This window comes from Callospermophilus lateralis, chromosome 4 (genome assembly GCF_048772815.1).
Source record: "Callospermophilus lateralis isolate mCalLat2 chromosome 4, mCalLat2.hap1, whole genome shotgun sequence".
Taxonomy (NCBI): Eukaryota; Metazoa; Chordata; class Mammalia; order Rodentia; family Sciuridae; genus Callospermophilus; species Callospermophilus lateralis.
In genome coordinates this window covers 148,650,728-148,672,451 of record NC_135308.1, presented here as the reverse complement: position 1 = coordinate 148,672,451, position 21,724 = coordinate 148,650,728, and the positions used below count along the sequence as shown (strand labels likewise).

The 21,724-nt window shown below is 37.5% G+C and overlaps 1 protein-coding gene across 6 annotated transcripts in view; it reads left to right on the top strand.

Annotated features, from left to right (window-relative positions):
- The window catches only part of Gnptab (N-acetylglucosamine-1-phosphate transferase subunits alpha and beta), a 75,587-nt gene extending 54,568 nt beyond the window's left edge, over positions 1 to 21,019 (top strand). For 5 of the 6 annotated variants that reach the window (XM_076855020.1, XM_076855019.1, XM_076855023.1 and 2 more), the window contains 10 exons: positions 372 to 575; positions 1,469 to 2,538; positions 4,469 to 4,668; positions 4,890 to 5,109; positions 5,773 to 5,886; positions 9,053 to 9,138; positions 9,404 to 9,502; positions 13,166 to 13,333; positions 17,286 to 17,376; positions 19,618 to 21,019. In XM_076855020.1, the coding sequence (XP_076711135.1) occupies positions 372 to 575; positions 1,469 to 2,538; positions 4,469 to 4,668; positions 4,890 to 5,109; positions 5,773 to 5,886; positions 9,053 to 9,138; positions 9,404 to 9,502; positions 13,166 to 13,333; positions 17,286 to 17,376; positions 19,618 to 19,695 (2,330 nt within the window). In that variant the 3' untranslated portion in view covers positions 19,696 to 21,019. The remainder of the gene's footprint in view (positions 1 to 371; positions 576 to 1,468; positions 2,539 to 4,468; positions 4,669 to 4,889; positions 5,110 to 5,772; positions 5,887 to 9,052; positions 9,139 to 9,403; positions 9,503 to 13,165; positions 13,334 to 17,285; positions 17,377 to 19,617) is intronic. The other variant, XM_076855021.1, reaches the window with a different exon arrangement.
- Positions 21,020 to 21,724: the final 705 nt, after the last annotated feature.

The following is a 21,724-nucleotide window of genomic DNA, read 5'->3' as shown; positions in this document are numbered from 1 at the left end:
GTAGCACAAGGCCTTCAGTTTTAAAAAGAGGGAAAAAAAAGGAAAAAGCCCCAATCATAGGATGGGTCTAAGATGACAGCAAATAACTTATCATTGTTGTGAGAAACCATGGATCAGGGCTCAGAATTTGGAGTTGTTTTTTCCTCTGGACCCAATGGCATAAAACAAAGTTTGGAGTTCTCTTCTCTGAATGCTGCTTGCTGCTTCTCCACCAGTCTGTTTTGTGCAACAACGTGAAATCTACTCAAGAATGTGGTGAAATTTTCTGACTACAATTCATGCATCAGTGTTGCAAACACTACTAAGAATTAATTATCTTCTTTCAAAATTGAAAACCTACCAAGATTCAGTCTTTCTCCCTCCCTCTACAGGTAACAATGGAGGGAGTCGCTATGTTGCAGGAGGCGGAGGTACTGGGAGCATTGGTGTTGGACAGCCCTGGCAGTTTGGTGGAGGAATAAACAGCGTCTCCTACTGTAATCAAGGATGTGCAAATTCCTGGCTCGCTGATAAGTTCTGTGACCAAGCCTGCAACGTCTTGTCTTGTGGCTTTGATGCTGGTGACTGTGGGCAAGGTATGTTTATTGCCATAACAACATACTAAAAGTAAAAGGGTATTATTATTATTTTAAGTAATTAATCTCTATGTTTCCTTTTCCGGTTTTGCATCTAAATTTTAAGCTAACTTAAAGAGAAGGACAGAGATCTTTAGAAAACAGTTGACATTTAAGATTATCTTTTCTTCTACATTTTACATTCTTTTAACATGCTGAATGCTTAATTTGGAAACAATAAGAGCAGGTCAATAATTCATTAAATAAAGATAGTTTGAATATTCGTAATAGCTTATTAATGGAAGTCGTCATTTTGCCAGAAAGCTTTTTTTTTTTCTTCCTTCAAGTAGAGAAAGAGAGATGTAAATTGGCATTTGGAATTTATTGTTAAGAATAAGAACTGGGGGCTGGGGATGTGGCTCAATCGGTAGCGCGCTCGCCTGGCATGCGTGCGGCCCAGGTTCGATCCTCAGCACCACATACAAACAAAGATGTTGTGTCCACTGAAAACTAAAATAAATAAATAAATAAATATTAAAAAAAAGAATAAGAACTGTTGGGGCTGGGGATATGGCTCAAGTGGTAGTGCGCTCGCCTGGCATGCGTGCAGCCCGGGTTCGATCCTCAGCACCATATACAAACAAAGATGTTGTGTCCGCCAAAAACTAAAAAATTAAAAAAAAAAAAAAAAAAAAAAAGAACTGTGCCAAATCTCTAAGATGAGTCAGGGTCAGCATTCCATGTAAATAACTGTGATTGTCTCAGTAAAATGAGTTGCATACCAGTAGCTATTAAATTAGAATTTCTGATCACTCTTAAAAAGTAGAAACTCAAACCCAAAAAATTAAAGGAAGAGGAGTAAAATGGTGCCTAGTTTTTCTTTAACAAAATCTTGTTTGTGCTTTTTCCTCTAGATCATTTTCATGAATTATATAAAGTAACTCTTCTTCCAAACCAGACTCACTATGTTATTCCAAAAGGTGAACGCCTGCCTTATTTCAGCTTTGCAGAAATAGCCAAAAGAGGAGTTGAAGGTGCCTATAGTGACAACCCCATAATTCGACATGCTTCTATTGCCAATAAGTGGAAAACCATTCACCTCATAATGCACAGTGGAATGAATGCAACTACAATATATTTTAACATCACATTTCAAAACACAAATGATGAAGAGTTCAAAATCCAGCTAACAGTAGATGTGGATACAAGGGAGGGACCCAAGGTGAATGCTACAACCCAGAAGTCTTATGAAAATTTGGATAGCCCCATAACACTTCTTCCAGAGGCAGAAATCCTTTTTGAGGATATTCCTGAAGAAAAACGCTTCCCAAAGGTCAAGAGACATGATGTTAACACAACAGGAAGATTCCAGGAGGAGGTGAAAGTTCCCTTGGTAAATATTTCACTCCTCCCAAAAGAGGCCCAATTGAGTCTCAGCAACTTGGACTCGCAACTGGAACAAGGAGACATCACTTTGAAAGGATACAATTTGTCCAAGTTAGCCTTGCTGAGATCATTTCTGGTGAACTTACAGGATGATAAAGTAAAAAATCTAGCTACTCTAACAGATGAAATAAATGACAGTTTGGAGGTCCCAGCAGAAAAACTGGCTCATGAAAGCCTAGGAAGATTACACAGGTCCACTTTTCCATCAGGGACAGTAAAAGTGAACTACCAGGGTCAGAATCCACCACTGCTCTTAGAGACCAAAGCAAGATTTAAATTGGAAACTCAGACCCAAAATAACGGTGGGAATGTGTCTAAAGGAAAGCTTTCATCTCTGATTATTCCACCGGAAATCCATGTGACAAAAGAAAAGGAAATCACAGGGAAAGAAGAAGAGCAAAACAGAATGGAGGAAGATGCTAAAGATCACCTAGATGTTAATGAGGTTTTACCTGGAAGAAAGCTGCAGCATTTCATAGGAACTCATCTGGGCTTTTTTCCTTGGGAGAAAAAAAAGTATTTCCAAGATCTTCTTGATGTAAGTTAGATCCGGCATTATTCTTCATCTTTCTCAGGAAGAATAAATAACTTTGTAAGTGATAATATAATAATAGCTACACTTATTTAACACTTCCCTGTGCATCCACTAAGCTAAGTGTTTTTCTTACATGATTTCATTTAATTTTCCCAGAAACTTTTTTTTTTTTTTATAAAACTGCCATATAAGGGGATTTATTATTGTTACTCCCATTTTACAGTTTTGGAAACAGCAATAGTATGAGTAAGGAATTTAGCAAGAAACATACCCTGAGGAAGTAGAACAGAGTGGCATCTTATCTTTACTTAGCATGACAGAGCTGATGTTTTTCTAGTTTTACTGAAAGAAAAACCTGAGTTTCAGATAAGTTCCTTAGCTTTGCCAATATCACAGCAGGAAGTCAGTGTGAGCCAAAACTAAAAGTTGGAGTGTTCTTCCCTTGTGTCATAGCTTCCGGCTGTAGCATCCTTTATTCATCTCCCTGGTGCCATCCCAGTGCTCAGTGCTGGGGAATACAAGGCGACTAGTACATAGTTGCTACCTATGGAAACTTGGAGAGCAGTAGGAATGACAGATTTGTGAGCAGACAGTTGCAGCAATGAGATAAAGTATCTCAGTTGAGATCCAGGTAAGGAGTCTAAAGGGAGAGCTTAGCTCTGCCTAAGGTATGGGGGGCAGCATCCAGGAGGAGTACCCCACACACACACCAGGAATTGACAGACCACGAGAAGTCACATGATCCAGTATGGGAAGGGAAGAGGCAAAGCCACAAGTGCCTGATGAAGGGGGAACTTGTGTCTCATTCTCTCAGTGTTTTCAGGAAGTATCTTATTTTCCGTTAGGCATTTACTGATCATTGAGTGAAGGGCTGCCTAGTTCTTGCCTATGTTTAGTTTTCACACTTTTCTCTCTTTCCCTTTTTTAAAAATAAAAAATAAAAGATTTACAAAAGCACTACTATAGGCTAGTGATAAAAATTGCAAGCAGTGCAAAAATATAACCTTAAAAAGGATAGAAAGTGCTCGTTCCTCAATCTGTGCTCTTGAGACAGCTATTCTTCATGGTTTGATGGGTATTCTTCTAAGGTTTTTCTGTAGGTGTGCAAACATACAAGCTATATTGTTTCTGTTTTGCAGCAGTGAAATTACACTGTAAATACAGTTCCCTGGAGTTGCCTTTTGATTGAATAGTATGCCGGCAAACTATGCTTGTCACTGCCATTGTTTGTTTTAATGGCTATAAATTATTTCCAACGTTTTGCAATGAATATACTTGTACATGTATATCTTACACTTAGCAATTCAACCTACAGAAATGAAAATTTACTAATGTAGGTAGAATTTCTAGGTTAATGTATCTGGTTTCTTATAAACTTTAAATATATCCCAAAATATTGCACCACTTCACACCGGAACAAGCAGCATACTGGAGTATTTGTTGCTCCACAGGCTAACCAACACCAGGTATTGTCAATTTCTTTACTGGATTTTTTTTCAGTCTGGGAGGCAAAAATATTTCCTCTTCTGTAATGTGTCTTTGAATTCCTTGCCAATTTTCTTTGCCCATTTAATTCTGCCTCTTACTGGTTTTGATTTTAAAATCTTAAACATTGTTATATGTGAAAGCAAATTTGTTTCTAGTCCTTATGTTTAAAACTCAGTTATTTGATGCTTTGAGATCACCAGCACAAAATAGCTTGATATTGAAAGTATTGCCAAACTTATATGTAAATAAATTTTCTAAATGTTGCATGAATTGGCTTCAAAATCTTATGGTCAATGACTAGTCCTTCAGGAACACCCTGTAAATAGACCTCTCACACAACTGTTGTTCTCAAGCCAATGTTGGGAATTTCAGTGCCTTTATCACTTGGTAAGAAGGTACACTTAGCACTGAGTATAACCCAGAGTTATATGGAATTCTCCTTCAGGAAGAAGAGTCATTGAAGACACAATTGGCATACTTTACTGATAGCAAACATACTGGGAGGCAACTAAAAGATACATTTGCAGATTCACTCCGATATGTAAATAAAATTTTAAACAGCAAGTTTGGATTCACATCTCGGAAAGTCCCTGCACACATGCCTCACATGATTGACCGAATTGTTATGCAAGAACTGCAGGATATGTAAGTCTTACTTGTGTTTGAGTTATTTGCCTATGTTTAGAGCTAAAGATACTTGAAATTTTCCTGTTCACTGTGCAAAATTTATAGCTCTAATATTGTGTGACTGATATTTTTAAGGATATTATCTAAATAAGAAGAAAGAAAAAGATTCTATGTTCACAGATATTAGCTACCATATATATTTTTATAATCCAAAGCTCACTATATGTTATATTGGACAGGTTCCCTGAAGAATTTGACAAGACGTCGTTTCACAAAGTGCGTCATTCGGAGGACATGCAATTTGCCTTCTCTTATTTTTATTATCTCATGAGTGCAGTTCAGCCACTGAATATATCACAAGTCTTTGATGAAGTTGATACAGACCAATCTGGTGTCCTATCTGACAGAGAAATCCGAACACTGGCTACCAGAATTCATGATCTTCCTTTAAGTTTACAGGTCTTGTATTGTTTTAGTCTAAACTTTGTGACATTTTAAATGGAAATTATAATTCTGATAGTCTTTTTTTTCCTGCTTACATTTTAATTTAATTCAAGTTAAAGTAATTCTTAACATTTAATGAGGATTTTTTAAATTTATTGGTTTTAGGTGCCAAAATTAAAACCATATTTGAAGTTCATATTTCATGACATTATTTTCTGTAGGTTTGTATTAAGGATTATTTTCTCCTTATCTGGGGAAGAGCTGGAGAGTAGGTACCTTCTATAAGATTCTTGTGACAAATACATTTAGGGCCTTTAGGCATAGATGACCCATGATCTCAACCAGACTCCTCCATTAGGGCATCCTGTAGCCCAGGAGTAGGAGACTTACTAATGGAGAGTTATAAGACATCTCCTGTCAAGACCCCTGTACCACCTTGTATAAAATGTGTGTTTCAGGCCAGTATGTTCCACTTGGAGATGAGGATGAAATATTTGTTCTTGCATTCTCATTCTGCTCTTTCTTAGCTTGTCTTTATGCCTGAGAATTAGATTTAAACTGCCTTGTAAGGATAGTATTTAGGTCATTTTTTATAGAGACTTTTACATGACTTTTGTTTTCAAAATCCTAATCTTATAATGTATATAACAAGTTTATATTTTTATTTTGCTTTTTTAGGATTTGACAGGTCTTGAACACATGTTAATAAATTGCTCAAAAACACTACCTGCTAATGTCACTCAGCTAAACCACATTCCCCCAACTCAGGAAGCATACTATGATCCCAATCTGGTAAGTGGCCTGAGTTTCTCTTATGTACACTTATTTTTCAGGTGTTATTTACAACATTTTTGTAAAGCACATCAAGAAATAGAGGCAGGCTCTGTTTTCTTAAGTATCTGGAATAAAGTAGTAGTGCATATAATCCAGAATTATTTATATCTTGCTTTGGAATCTCTCCTTCTCCATGAGGATTTAAGCTGATATATTCAGATCAGTTGCATATATTCCATAAACAGACATCCTCGACAGCATGTAGAACGGCAGCATGTAGCCTGAGAGCATTCTCATTGGCCAGGGAGAACAATCCAGGGGTTAAACATCAGCCAAAAAAAAAAAAATAGCAATTGGATGGACCAGTGCTGGCACTTTCTCAGTCTTGACCAGTGAATGGTTTGCACATACACACTGGAAGACCACCTGGGTGAAGTAATTGGAGGACTGTTGATTGTAAGACACACTTCAGAGAAGTTAAAAAAGGGAAAAAAAAAATGTGCATCTTAGAATTGATGAAAGGGAATAATACAGACATTGACAAATTGTTTATAGTTAATTTTTACTAATATATGGAAAAATGCTTACAATATAAAATTCGGTGGAGAAAGTGCTTAGTATCATATGCACAGTATGATTTGAATTATGAAAATCTTCCAAATACCCTGCCCCGCTTCAACAAACATAAACATACATACCCCTAAAAGTAACATAAATGACAGTAGGTTAAATCACAGGTAGATTTTAATGTCCTTTTCTTCTATGAGTATTTTCTATAATGAGTGGCTTTTGCTTTCATAAATAAAATAAATTGTTATTTTTAAAAAATTTACAGTCTTGGCAAGTCTTCAAGTCACATGTAAGTTATTATTAACTACAGATCAGACACTTGTAAAGACTATAGAGAAGAATTATAAAATCAGTTAAAAATTTTATTCCTTAAAGAAAACTATTCATTTAGCATTCGGTGTGCCTGTCAGGAGTTGTTTCTCACGCGCATGTTCAGAGAGCCCAGTGGAAATTCACTCACAAGGAGGAGTAGTGTGATGAGTGGCAGTCACTGATGAGAGAGGTAGAACAGCAGCTGTGGAGGCATGTAGACCAAGCATAAGTACTAGCAGTCATGCACACATAGGTCAGGTTAGCATGCGACTTGGGCAGGTGTACAGATTTGTGCTAATTAAAAGCCAATTCTCTAAGTAGTCTTAAACTTTAAACTACAGAGTCAGTGAGGTCAAGATCAATAGAGCAAGACTCATCGTCAGCCACAAAGGAATTCACTCTAGTAAGGTCAGCAGATGGGAACCAGCAGGTAGAGAAAGAGAGTAGTTCTGGGTGTGGGTTTGCAGTAGGCCTCAGGCACAGCTGATCAGCACTCAGGCTGGTGAGAGGATAGCAGCTCCTTGGTGTGCTTCAGGGTTTCTTCTGGATGTTCGACATAATCTAGAAGGATAAAATAGTTAAAGCTTGGGGAAAAAAATGTAAACTCTATAGACTGTTTTATAAATGTTAGTAATTGTTTGCTAGTGTGTTCTCAATCATGAAAATGGTATATATGTCATCATGGTAGGTTATTTTGCTACCTCCAGAGAGAATAAAATCAATGTCTTAGAAATTAGATTTCATATTCTCAGTTACAAAACTTTTAAAACAATAACACTTTTCTGTTTTCTGAAAACAAAACTCTAAACTGTAACCTAGCACAGTTAACTCTGAATCATAGAGAAGTCAGTGACCTAGTTTAAAGAAACAAATCAAACATTTGTGTATTTGTCAAGATAACTAAATTTTTATCTATTATTAGGGATCTGGGTGCACTGTTTCTGTTTGAGAGAGAAAGTAGGCATCTAGGTGCTCCAAGCTACCCTGTCTTTTCCTTTATCTTCCTTGTGGGCACCCCTCAGTGTGGTCAAGATAGAAGAGATGGAAAGAGGAAAGGCTATGGGACTCTGAAACTGCTTCCCCTTGGCCTTTCTTCTTAACCTGATCCTCTTTGGTCTTCAGTTTTGGGGGGATGATTGAGTCATATCTTAAACAGTTTACATGCATAAGCCTCAAGACTAAATTATAATCATTAGCAAAGCAGCCTTACTTAATTTTTGGCCACTCACTTCCCTCAGAATACACTTAGCCCGTTTTATTTTTCCCATCCTTCTCCATTTTTTATATCTTCCTTTCATTTGTGTTTCTTTCACTCACTGTTTTTTGTTTAGTTTTGTTTTATTTTGTTTTTGTTTGTGGTGCTGGGAATTAAACCCAGGGCCTTATGCAGGCGGGGCAAGCACAAATACCACTGAGCCGTATTCCCAACATTTCCAGTTCTTTCTCTCGTAAAACTTCTAGTCAGACTTTACCATTACCAGATACTGGAACTTGTATTGAACTTGTAGAAATGTGCTCTCTAAGGAAAGATTATAAGCACCTAGAAAATAGACATTCGTCTTGCCTCTTGGTGGCCAAAGTGGGAGATTATTGAGAGATTTCAATTTTCCTTTGAAATGTGTACATCTTTTTTCATTTGCAGAATATTATTTTGTTTGCCAAATTTCTGGCATGACATTTAGAATCAGAAAATATCCTTTGAGAGCCAAAAATTAAGTAAGGCTGCTTTACTAATGATTATAATTTAGTCTTGAGGCTCATGCATGTAAACTGTTTAAGACAGAAGTAATTAGTTACACTGGCAGCATTAATTAACATTACTTGAGTGAACTCATCCAAGGCATAGGCTTCATTACTATAATTAACAGATTACATGCAGGATAAAGAAAGTATTTTCTAATTAGAGTATAAAATCACTAAGTTTGTTTGCAAGTATCATATAGACTAGTTCTCTCTGATTATAGAACTACAATCACATTATACTTCTGTAGGTTATAGCTACAGGTTATAACTTCTAAACATCAATTTATTTTGGATTAGAAATTGTCTTTTTGAAAACATTAAGATTTTTAAACACAATACAGTGTAATGCATATTAAAATAAAACTTTATTTGCAAAAACAGCTGATTAACCAGCAGGCTTGTAACATACCAACATGATTTTTTTTTAATATTCCATGAAAATATTCATCTCAGTGAATATAAGGTACCCCTTACATTTTGCACCTTAGGTGAGTGTCTGCTCACCTCATCCTATACTCATCCCTGATACAACATCTGACCTACTTGTATTTCCTCATAGCCACCGGTCACTAAAAATCTAGTAACCAACTGTAAACCAGTAACTGACAAAATCCACAAAGCATATAAGGACAAAAACAAATATAGGTGAGTAGTGCATATATTTTCTCTTTGCTTAGTTTAATACTAATTTCAAAGGTCTGACATTTGAAATAATTTTTTTTCTATTTTTTTTTCTTTTCAGCATTCTTTTAAATTTTGTGTAAGATTGTTTTCTTTAGTAATACTGAAGGTCCAGTCATTCTGTGGATTCTGAGTCTGCTAAAGTTTTAAAAAATGCTCTTTTTATTGAAATTTTGTTTTTCATATTCACATAAATATTTAGCCTCTTTAAATATGTTTTGATAATCAGGTTTGAAATAATGGGAGAAGAAGAGATTGCTTTCAAAATGATTCGTACCAATGTTTCTCATGTGGTTGGCCAGTTGGATGACATAAGAAAAAACCCCAGGTACTGATTTTCTTTAAATTGATTTTAGTTATGCAAATAAACCTGACCAAAGGGCAATAGGACCAGAGAGAAGAGATTAAGTTATTTCAGTTCTGGGCAGAAAGGCCTAATGGCAGAATTAGTATTTCAAGCTGGGGCTTAACTGAGAGGTGCGAGTGGCAAATTGAGATGGGACACCATGTGGAGGGGTTAGCCTGGACTCCTACGAGTGGGAAACATGAGTTGTCAGTGAGATTGAAGGGCAGGCCGCTGGTATCCCCAGAATTATTAAAAGGGCACCTCCAAAGCAGTTGTTTGGGTGGTTAGGTTTATGTTCACAATTCAAAGTGAAGTTCAGATGAACTTCCAAGGAAAAAGAAATGCTACCATAAATTTTATGTGAAAATTAATCTGATAAACTTCAACCATTCTTTGAGATGAATACATTTTGAGGTTTGCATAAGCTTTGAAATTCAGCCTGACCCTAACTGTTGTTTTGATGAGTCTATAAAAATTAGTTAAAATTTGCCTGCCATTTATTTGTCATGACCAGTGGGCAGCAAACTGAGCCAGTGTGCTACAGATCTGCTGGGTTTTTATCACATTGCCCAGAGGACCATCCTCACTGCTTCATGCATACATTTTGAAATAAAGTTCCAGAGAAACAAAAGCCATTTCAGGAGGATAGTGGAATTCCAGTGCATCTGAAGAGTGGAGGTAGCTGATGCCCTCCCACCTGGGGCCACCGTGATCCTTTCAGGATTGTTTATCAGTTAGCTGTGGCTTCATCTCCCAAGAATCAGGATTGACTTCAGTCTTCTCAGTAGTTATTTAGTCCAGCTCCATTCAGCTCTCTGTGGACCAGTCATCTGATAAATAACTGAGCTTTTCTTTGGGGATCAACATTTATTGACTAGTATTGACCATAACAAGTAAAGCAGTTTTTAACCATGAGGAAAACATCTGTTAAAATTTGCATTTTTTGAATTGTTTGTTTTCACTTTGGGGTGAGTGGGGAGACCTTGGCATATAAAATAAACACTTTTCATTTCAGAATTTTGTTTTTTTGCAGTGCTGGGAATGGAACCTAGGGCCTCTTGCATGATAGGCAGGCTCTCTACTACCGAGCTACAGCCTAGCCCTACTTCTGAGTCTTTTAAATGCCTTTGAAAGTATTCAGTTTTGCCTCCTTTAAATTGGAATTTTAATTATGAATGACCAGAGATGTAAAATTTCTAGACATTGTAAAATGATATTTATTTCAGAAATCCCATTCTTCTTCAGGAGGGAAAGGGGAAAGAAATTGGAATTTTGAGAAAATTAAAAACATCTTCAGTGTTTATTTCGTGTCTTTAGTAACCCAAGAAACTATTGATATTTCTACAAAATATTTCTCCCAAGCACACCATAAGCCATACGATTAATAAATAAATACCCAGCTGCAAGTCTCTTTGTGTATGCTGTACGTTCCTCCACCTGGGATGCACTGCTCTATTTCTTAAAAATTAACTTTAGTCTTTAGAATCCATTTTGATTGGGATGTAGAATTCCCCCTATCTTAGACACTAGTGATTTGTAGTACTGATAGGAAAATTTACCGTTTTGAACTGTAGCCTGTACTTTTGTGTCTCTGTGCTGGTTTGGAAATGGTTAGGTGAAAGAAACTATAGCCATCTCTGTGACACTTAAAGGTCTAGGGCTTTAGTTAAAAGACGACAAGCCAGCCGTCCTTGACAGTGGTTGCCAGACCTAGCTCCTCCAGTGTTTCTGAACACGTAATTTTTAATTCTTTGTTTTGTTTTACTTTTATGAGGGCTCACTTTAAGACAGGCATGGAAAATCAGTATTCAAACTGACTTGAACTTAAGGATATGCCTATGCCTTTAACAGAGTCTGGGGTTGGCAGGGTCCAGCCCTCAGCTCTGCTTTGGCTTCTTAGCTCTGCTACCCTCTTGCTGTGCTGGCGGCTTCATCTGTAGACCACAAGACCATGACCACACATCTGAAAACTTCAACAGTGACGAACAGGCCCTCTAATAGATAGCCTTTATCCAATTTACCAGTTGCCTCCAGATGGCCCTGATTGCTGCCATCTGTCTCTGTGTGTTTTAAATCTAGGATACAATCAAGGCTTTTGATATAGCTCTTGGATATCCTTTGATTTAAAGAAATCCCCCAAATTAGGGAATGCATGATAGAGTGAACTTTCAACAAGAATTATTTTATATTTGCTCATTTCATCTAAACCAACTCACCCCATCACCACCTCTGAGTAATTTTAAGTAAATCTCATTGTATCATTTTATCAATACATTCTCTAGTACATATGTCTAAACAATAAAGATTGTGTTTAAAATATAACTGCAAAACCATTTTCACTTTAAAAAAAATCAGTAGTGATTTCTTAATGCCAGCCAGCTATCAGTGTACACCTTTCTCCACTGTCTTTCATAAGTATTTATAGTGTTTTTATGTTTGTTAAAGTGGCATCAGATAAACTCATTGCAGCTAAATCTGTAAATTTCCCCTTCATTTCTTTTTTCTAAACTACTATGTGTGGGGAGTGGGTATATGAAGAGATCTGATTCTGTGTTCTGTAAATTTCCTACACTGTGCTTTTCTAATCAATTCTTAGTTGTTTAGCATGTTTTTATATACCCTGCATTTTCCATGAATTGGTAGTTAGATCTGAAGCCTTTATTAAAAATTTCATTAAATCTACTTCAAAAGTGTCATTGGACCCACCTTTTTTTTTTCCTTTTCTTTTTTGATGCTGGATATTTAAGCCAGGGATACCTTACTACTGAGCGACACCCAGCCCTCTGAGATAGGGCTAAGTTGCTGAGACTAGCCTCAAAGTTGTGATCACCCTCCCTCCCAAGTAGCTGGGATTATAAGTGTTTGCCACTGTGCCCAGACCCACTATTTTAATGGTCCCTTGTCGTAGTGACTTTTATCTTGAAGAGAACTTGAAAGGGGAAACACCACGTTAATCTGCATTTTGCAGACTACAGCTAGCATATTACAGCTTGGTTAGAGACATTAATTTAAAAATGTCCAACTCATAGACTCTGTAGCTATAAGGCATGATGTCTATCTTAGTTATCTATATGACCATTTATTATATAACCATCACTTCAGAAAACTTGGCTTTAGGTGCTTAATAATTTTTTTCTTAGCTGCTAACAGAATATTCCAGTCAGTGTGCACTAATGGAAATCATTAATTTATTACTATAGCCAGAAAACAGATAATCTTTAAGATTATCTACCCCAGTTCTCTTATTTCACAGATGAGGAATTTCTGGAGGAAATTTTTACAGAACATTACTTCCCCAGAGTCATCAGAAGATGTACCAACTTGGAACATAAGTCCATTTAAAATCCATTAAGAGCCAGGCATGGTGGCAACTATAATTCCAGCAATTGGAGGCTGAAAAGAAGGATCACAAGTTGGAGGTCAGCCTGTAGTGAGACCTGTCTCAAAATAAAATAGAAAGGGCTGGGGATGTAGCTCAGTGGTAGAGCACTTTTCTACTTCTACCTGTGCATGGCACTGGGTTCATTGTCCAATAATAAATGAATGAATGAATGAATGAATGACATTTGGAATCTACATTGTTCAGTTTGTCAGGTTAGGATCAAGTTCATGATGACCATTAACCCTGGCTCTCTATTATTTCAGGAAGTTTGTTTGCCTAAATGACAACATTGATCACAATCATAAAGATGCCCAGACAGTGAAGGCCGTTCTCAGGGACTTCTATGAATCCATGTTTCCCATACCTTCCCAATTTGAGCTGCCAAGAGAATACCGAAACCGTTTCCTTCATATGCATGAGCTGCAAGAATGGTAAAATCTCATTTTTCATGTAAAAGTGTGTGTGTACAGATCTTTATCTTAAATAAGTGAAATTTCTTTTATGTGTTATTTGCTGTGTAATTTTTTTGTGTATGAAAATACAGTTATAGGGGGCTGGAGATATAGCTTAGTGGTAGGGTGCTTACCTAGCAAGCACAAGGCCCTGGGTTCCCCAGCACTGCAAAAAAGAAAATACAGTTATAGTTTTTATTGTGTTTAATATTTGAAAAACAATTAATGTCACTTCAAGGGATTCAAAAAACAAGGTGACTGAGTTTTTCCAGTGTAATTAGAACTTCACTTTTATATTCAATGGTTTGCTGATCAACATAGGAGTGGAAAGAAATTTTGTTTAGCACAAAATGAGAGGCACATGAAGTCATTGTGGGCCAAACTGGAGGGTCTGTCTTTAGGAAAATGGAATTGGGCTAAGTCCTGAAGGCACTCTCAGATAATGGTGGGAAGGTATCTATAAGCCAAAGGTTAAAGAAGAAAATGATGAGGGTGGTGTGGCTGCCAGACTGACTCAGCTGGATTCATGTGCTAGAAAAGGTGGGACAGAAACCTGGAGAAGAATTAGGAGCCCATTTGGTTAAGTGTTTAGAAATTATCTGATAGAGTTGTGAAGGGATGAAAACCAGGGAAGACAAGCATCAGTGAAAGTTTTTTTTTTCTTTTTTTTTTTTTTTCCCAATTGAAATGAAAGTCATGTAACCCACACCTCACCACTTCTAAGTGCATGATTCGGTGGCATTTAGGTCATGTATAATATTGTATAACATCTCCCTAGTTAAAACTTTTTCATTACTCCCGAAGAATTCCCCATGCCCATCAAGCAGTCCCTCCCCATTGCCTTTACTCTCAGCCCCCGGTCACCCTTAGTCTGCCTTTTCTCTCTCTAAGTATGGGTTTGCCAGCTCTGGATGGTTTTTTTGTAGAATGAGGCTGGAGCTAGGGAAGGCCTGATTTAGGAAATCATTGTTTTCAGAGCTTCCAGTGGAAATTATGATCCAGGATATATTGTTAACAGCGGAGAGTCCACAGAGTAGGCAAGAGTCAAGAAAGAAAATACGGGAATGTTACACTTAGAGGGCCTGAGGAGAAAAGGCAGCCATCAAAAAAGATACTTGAAGCAACTCCTAACTGTCTAGGGAAAAGTGCAAGTCACACTGATGTGCGCGTTGGTTTTGCTTTCTGCTAAGCTTGATTTTTCAGTCTTACATTTTTTCATTAGTTATCTGCTGTGGGAATCATCATTACCTATATTGAGTGCTAAGTAACAAGCACTGTTCTGAAAGCTTTCTGTCCATGTTTTCATTTAACTTTTCCATCAACTGTGTCTTTGTAACACTTGTCCTCAAGGGATCTGGAGCATGGAGCTAGGATATGACCAACACAAGGCATCTTGGCTTATGACTAGGATGCCCATGTGGGAACTTGGGCAGCCTACTTCCCAGAGCCTGGTCCAGCACCTGCCAGGCATTGTTCCCCATATCAATACCACAGTCTGACCACATCAGAGTAGTGCACGTGCACTGAAGTACTTGCTGTGTACTAGACACAGCAATGAAAGGTACTGTTGAGTGATGCTCAACTGAAATAGCTGACAACTAGCAGGTCCCGCCTGACTCTCCACCGTCTGCACATCCCACTGTATTCCAAAGTCACTTCGTACATTCCCTTCATCTTTTATTCTCTTGCACTGCTAGCATTTATATAGAAGAATAATTTTGTCTTTCAATTTAGGAAGATTTTTGACCCTTTGCCTGCCTCCCTGTGCCAAGCACTTAGAATATAAAGACAAAAGGCATAGAGCTTGGAGGTCCCCACAGTCTATCCAGAGATCCAGACATCAGAAACGTGGCTGACTTAGTGTACTGAGTGTGGCTATGGGGTTCACTGCTGTTGGCATATGAAGGAGGGAACTGCTGATTGTGCTGGGGGAAAGTAACATTTTTTACCTGATTTTGAATTCCAAAAGACTTTTCCAGGTAGGGAAGAGCACTTCTAGTAGAAAAAATGGCATGTGTTAAGGGAAAGAGAGATTTTTGGAAGCCCATACCTGATATTAGATCTTTTTCTTTGTTAGAATATGATAAACGGTACAGTTGGCAGGTGCACTGCTGATATAGGTACATTTTTATTTTTCATAAGGAGTTGTTATGAATCATGGATCTTGTTCCCCAGAGGTGACAAGGAATAGCTTCTCATTATTTTCATCTTTAGCTCAGTGGAGGAAGCTCTTTAGATGGTTCTAAGTGTTAACTCTCTAAATCTAAGCTATGACTAAATTTACCTTTGGGGCCCAATTGAATCCGGAAATTGTGAGCTGAAGAGTCCTCTGAGAGGACTCTTTGATTCTGTGTTGTGCCAATAACACAAGTCAAGTGTGGATGTTCTTGTCATCCTCTGATTTAGGGCTTGGCTACTCATCCTATTCACTTCTGTGCCATCCCTCACTCTGATCCACCAACCCAACTCTACTTTCTGGAAACGGTTGTCCCTTTTCTCTTTCCTTTCATGAATCTCCTGACATCTTTCATCCTATTCGCACAAAATGCCTGACTCCTTTCTGGGGTCAGCACTTCTGCACTGTACAGCAATCTCTGGTGTTTGCCTCTCCTGCTTGACTGTGTATCTTTTTCAGGGATACATGTGGTGTCTTGCTGGTTTCTGGTTCCTTTCCAGCACACAGTAGGTTCTCAGTGATGAGTTCTTTGACTGCTGGGGCAGCACATTAGCTGCCTTATAACCCGTGCTTCTTAGCTCTTTAAAGTCACATGGATTCTGAATGGCACTGTTGACACTGGAGTTGACTGAGCTGATTGTGATCCTGGTAGCAGATGTAGGAAAGGAGGAGGTAGAACTCTGGAGGGGAGAGTGTGAGACTTAAGGTAGAGCTGTCCACTCCAAAACAATGGTAAATGAGAACTTGAAACTCAGAACAGAGGCCTGAGGATAATTATTAGCTTATCTTCCAAACATTATGTTAATCATTTTAAATTATTTTTCATAACAAATTATTCGTTATTTCCAAATTACAGGTGAGAAATCTGTGTTGTGCTGCTTGTCTTTGTCCCCAACATTCTGTTATCTCTGGGTCCACTTGATTCTATCTTCAGAATGTCCCTTCCGCTGCTATTTCTTTGAATGTCTCTTCTCACTGGCCAAAGCCAGCCTTTCCTTCTTTTGTCATACCTGGACTAACACTGGACTGTGTGGCTTGGTTATCCACTTATCCTTTAGTGGTGACCAGTTGTGTCACATGCCTCTGTCCCCTGCCATCCCATCCACTTTCCCACTGGTTTTATATGCAGACCCTACTGCAGAGTTTCCCAGAGTGGCTAGCTCCTACCCACCCTTCTTCCTGCAGCTCAGCTCTTCTCCAGGCCTCAGCTGCAACTCTGCCCTCTGCCAGACTCTTCCCCTGTCCCCTCCAAAGCTGAAGGAAATGTACCATCTCAGTAGAGCGGTCCTCCTTTCTCTGAGTTTTTCCTCAAGATTTTGCTTTTGCTGATGTGTCTCTTTGTCTGTCTGTTGTGGTGGCCATAATGGCTCTTAAGGTTTCTAATGATTTTTGCACTGGTACTTCATATTGTTCCTCTCTCTGTATCTCAGAAATTTTTTTAACAAGTGATGAAGTGAATATGAATAAATAAAAGTGAGTTAAAGAATGATTTTGTTTAAATACCACAATTTTCTTTTGAAGTCTTCTCTCCTGCCTGGATAACTTCTAGTAATCTAGTACAGTGTTTTATACCACAGTAACTAATCTGAACTCATGTTGGAACTATATGTTGTGTTAACATTTTTAGCCTTGCCTGTAAACCATGTTTTTGCTTTTCACAGCATTGTTTTGTAAAAATAGAATATAAATTACTCTTAACTAACGACAGCGAAGCCATATACAGAAGTACATATTTTCTTTCTTCTGTCTAAACAGGAGGGCATATCGAGATAAGTTGAAGTTTTGGACCCATTGTGTACTAGCTACTTTGATTATATTTACTGTGTTCTCGTTTTTTGCTGAACAGGTAAGTTTTATATATTTTACATAGGTGTTAGTATTTCTTGGTACATTATTATCTGAGTCTTCTAGAAAATAATATAAATTCACAGCTAGAACATTTTAAATTCTGTTAGCTTATAGCACATATGCAAATATGTGAAATAATTTTATAATATTTAGGTAGTCAGTATAAGATTTTTATTCATATATCTTCTAAATCCATTACCTGTCTTCTTCTTGCCTAGCTCTTAGTGGATTAACTTGTACACTTCGAGCTAAAACTGAAAAACTCTACTTAATTTTAACCAAAAACCTGCCTAGAATCCTTGTCTAATGCTACTTTTTATGGGTCTCTGATTTTTTTCCTTTCTCTTTTAACTTTCCTGAAACAGTCTCAGCATCTTTTCTTCAGAGACCCCCTGGGTGTGTGCGCCCTGCACACACGGGTAGTACACTTCCCACTTCAGTGAATTTCTGGGTTCCCCTATTCCCGCCCCCTCTGCTGTTTTAGTCCCTTACCGTTAGGCTCGCCTCTGCGCCCACTCTCAGCTTCCTTGTTGTGAAGGTCCTGAATACGTAGGGATGAAAAGAGAGGGATAGAGAATCCTCATTAGGCTGCAGGTATGAAATGCCCTGAAGAAAAAAGATTGAAGGAGGAGAACGGCAACTGGGGTGACCTAACTTGTGTGGGGCAAACAGCCCCACCTCAGCCTCTGATCAAGTGGCCTTTTCTAGTTGTCATTCAAAGGAGATGTACACCAAGTTTACTTGCACTAAGAGAAAAGAGGTGCCTAAAAATTGAGAGCCTTAGAATAAACAGTGAGCTTCCTGCCACTGATGGAAGGAAACTCAGAAAATGGAGATGGGACAGGTAAGTAGGATGGCAACTTAATACTTACTCATCTTCAGGTTTGCATATTTTGTTCCTGATATTTTTGTTGCCATTGTTCCTGGCAGGTAAAAATCTTACAAAAAAAAAAAAAAAAACTCAGAAAGACTACTTACTTTTAGAATAGGAGTCCATTGAGAGATTATGAGTCTGCTCTAAGATGTCCAAGGATAGGGAAAAAGAGGGAGCTGGGCTGAAAGGAGCCACTGGGGGGCAGTGGAAGGAAACAGGAAGGTCAGTCTTTCCTGGGTCCTTTATAGGAGCAGAAAATTCTGAACAGAATGAAAGAGGTAGGAGGGAGAAAGGAAAGGAAAGCCTCTAGTTACCCTGCTTTCCAGCTACTTGAATCAAGCTCCTGTTCCCTGCCTTCCTACCACCAAGAGGAACAAACCAGTCGATACCACCTCTTCCTCTGCTCAAATCCCATGCATCAACTAAACCACAGTGGTGCATGCCCCTGCTCCAGCCTCCCAAGGAAGCAGTAACTGGCTCCACAAGGCGGGAGAGAGGGAGGCAAAGCACACAAGAGGGATCCCAAATGGAAACCATAAACAACATGGTTTGCCCCCCCCCATAAGGGTTAGGTTTTATTTTTAATTTTTATTTTAATTTAGTTTTATTTTTCATTGGTTCTTTTTAGTTATACATGCCAGTAGAATTCACTTCAATATAATAATACAAGCATGGAATATATCTTATTCTAATTAGGAACCCATTCTTGTGGATGATCATTGAAACTTTATTATAGTGTTGGTGACATTTTTTATTTCAATGATAGCATGGGTAAATGTGTTCATAAGGAAAAATGTATTATTTATCCCAATTCTAAGCTACTAATTTACAAAAGAATTTTTATATTACAATCCTTTCATAAATTAGGTACTTTCTTTATTTTCAAATGATTTTTGCTAAGTATAGAAAAACCTGTCAATAGGGTTTTTAATATAGATATATTTTAAAAATTCTTCCTTACAACTGCAGTCATATTAAAATCCAGAGAGTGTCTTACTGGTTACATAGAGTCCATTCCCTTTGGTGGAAAGACTTGACAAACAGAAATCTTGAAAAAAATGTCTAAATGTCTGGTAATAGGTATACAAAAATCTATAGTTATGGGTTTTAGAAAAATGAAGTGTGGGCCCAAATAATTTTAATCCTCTTGGGTCTGTTTCTGGACATATAACTAGGCATATTTATCCTACAAAATTAAAATTTGCTTTTGTTTTAGGGAGGAATGAGGAAACTTGTTTTTTGACTTTTTTACATACAAGACTATGGAAATGATTAAGGACAAATGTCTCTCAGAAAGTTGGATGCACTCACACTCATTCATCAGTATGGAAAATTAAAATTTATTTTCTGTCTTCCCTTGTTTAGTTAATTGCTCTTAAGCGGAAGGTGTTTCCCAGGAGGAGGATAAACAAAGAAGCCAGTCCCGATCGAATCAGGGTCTAGAAGATCTTCATTTGAATATCACCTACCTCAGAATTTACTGAGCATTTTGAAACTCAGCATCACTGAAGTGTCTTTGTGATGTGATGTGCAGCCAGCGTGGCCCAAAGAGGGGAAAATATTCAGAACCATACTGTACTGTGGCATGAATATAGCCCACTGCCCAGGAATTATTTAATCAATTCCAAAAACTTAGATGTGGAACAGCTCTGAACTGATTTTACTCCTAAAGCATTTGCTCATGGACCTGTCATCTTTTTATGAAAACCCTCACTGATACGCTGCTAATTTCCATCTGTAACCATTGCAAGCTAAAGGAGAAGCCCAGGCCAGCTTGGGAGCAATTGCTGAGAGACCCCCGTCTTTTCATTCCAAAGCCTTTTTCTATAGTTTTGCACTTTTGTTTTTCTTTTTTCCATTTCTCATTTTTCAGATAAGTAGCTACTAAGTTAACTAGTTATTCTTGCTTCTGAAAAAAGTGAATCAAGATGTCTAAACGTGATTTTACAGATGCTATTTAAATAATGCAGTTAATACCATCTCTTATTGGCAATATGCAAATTATTGATTTTATTAATGTGTAAGTGGTTTTAAACCACTAGTAACTATTGAAGAGCTCAGTGACTGACATTGGAAATACTTTGTGCTTGTTTACTTTAGTCCCTATGAATACTGTGATTTTGTGTGCAGGCCTAATTACAAAGGGCTAGAGTTAAGTAGCAGTGCTACTTACCAGATGTAATTATGTTTTGGAAATGTACATATTCAAACAAAAGTGCCTCATTTTAGAAATGAGTAGTTCTGACGGTATAGGCACAGTACCTTGGTGTCTAGTTTAATACTCATCAGTATATTCCAGTAGCTCTCTTTCTCTGAATTGGTTTTGTATAAAGCAAGGGTCAACAAACTTTTTCTGTAAAAGGCCAGATAGTAAATAATTTCAGGACACAAATGTCTCTATCACATATTGTTCATCATTGTTTTTATTTTTTTAAGCAGTCCTTTAAAACTGTAAACCCTGTGTTTAGCTTGCAGCTGTACAAGAACAGGCCATAGGCCAACATTGGCAAACCATTGAGGATTAGTATTTTTTATGTCTGGGGTAAACCCTGAAGTTTAGCCATGTTTTGTTATATCATTATACATTGGATTTAAGGAAACCTAATTCCATGAGTCCTGTTTGAAATTTGACAGGTATTTTAGATCATGATCTCAACAGTATTCTTCCACAGTGGCACACATTTTGTAAAAAGAACTTGAAATGTAAATACTGTGTTTGTGCTATAAGAGTTATGTATTTCAACAACTGAAGTCTCCTAAAAAGTTATATTTGTCTGATGCTTTGATTTTTAAACCTTTGGGGATTTATTTTTAATCCATATTCAACAAATTACTTGAGTGCCTACATTGTGTGTCAGACTCTGTACTGAATACTACTGAAATTAAGTGAAAAGTAGGGTGAAGACAGGAATATTTTAACACACTGGAGAATATTGTTTTATAAGGAGAAAAGAGGTTCAAAAGGAATTTATCATATGGTCAAATTTTAGGAGACTATCTGGGTTTCATTGTAAAAGCAAAGAATTTATTCTTGAAGTTATAGATAAATGAATATTTGGGTATACTGGATATTTATGCAGTTAGACGAACATAGACCCCCACCTAACTAGGGGTTTGACAATGGGATAGATAATAAAATCATAGAATATTCATGGGATCATTAATCTAATGATTCAGCAGAATATTAGCACATATGAACTTCGGAAGCTGATGAGTAGTCTGTGTCCTTAAAATTTTTTAAGGCATCAGAACCATTAGTTCAAATGAAATTCTATAGAAAGCCAACGTGTCTTAGGCTGTTTGTGTTACTATAACAAAATACATGAGATTGGGTAATTTATGAAGAACAGAAACTTATTTTCTTATAGTTTTGGAGGCTGGGAAGTCTAAGATCAAGATGCCAGCAGGTTTAGTGAATGAGGGCTAGTCTGCTTCCAAGATGGCACCTTGGAATGTTGTGTCCTTCTGAGGA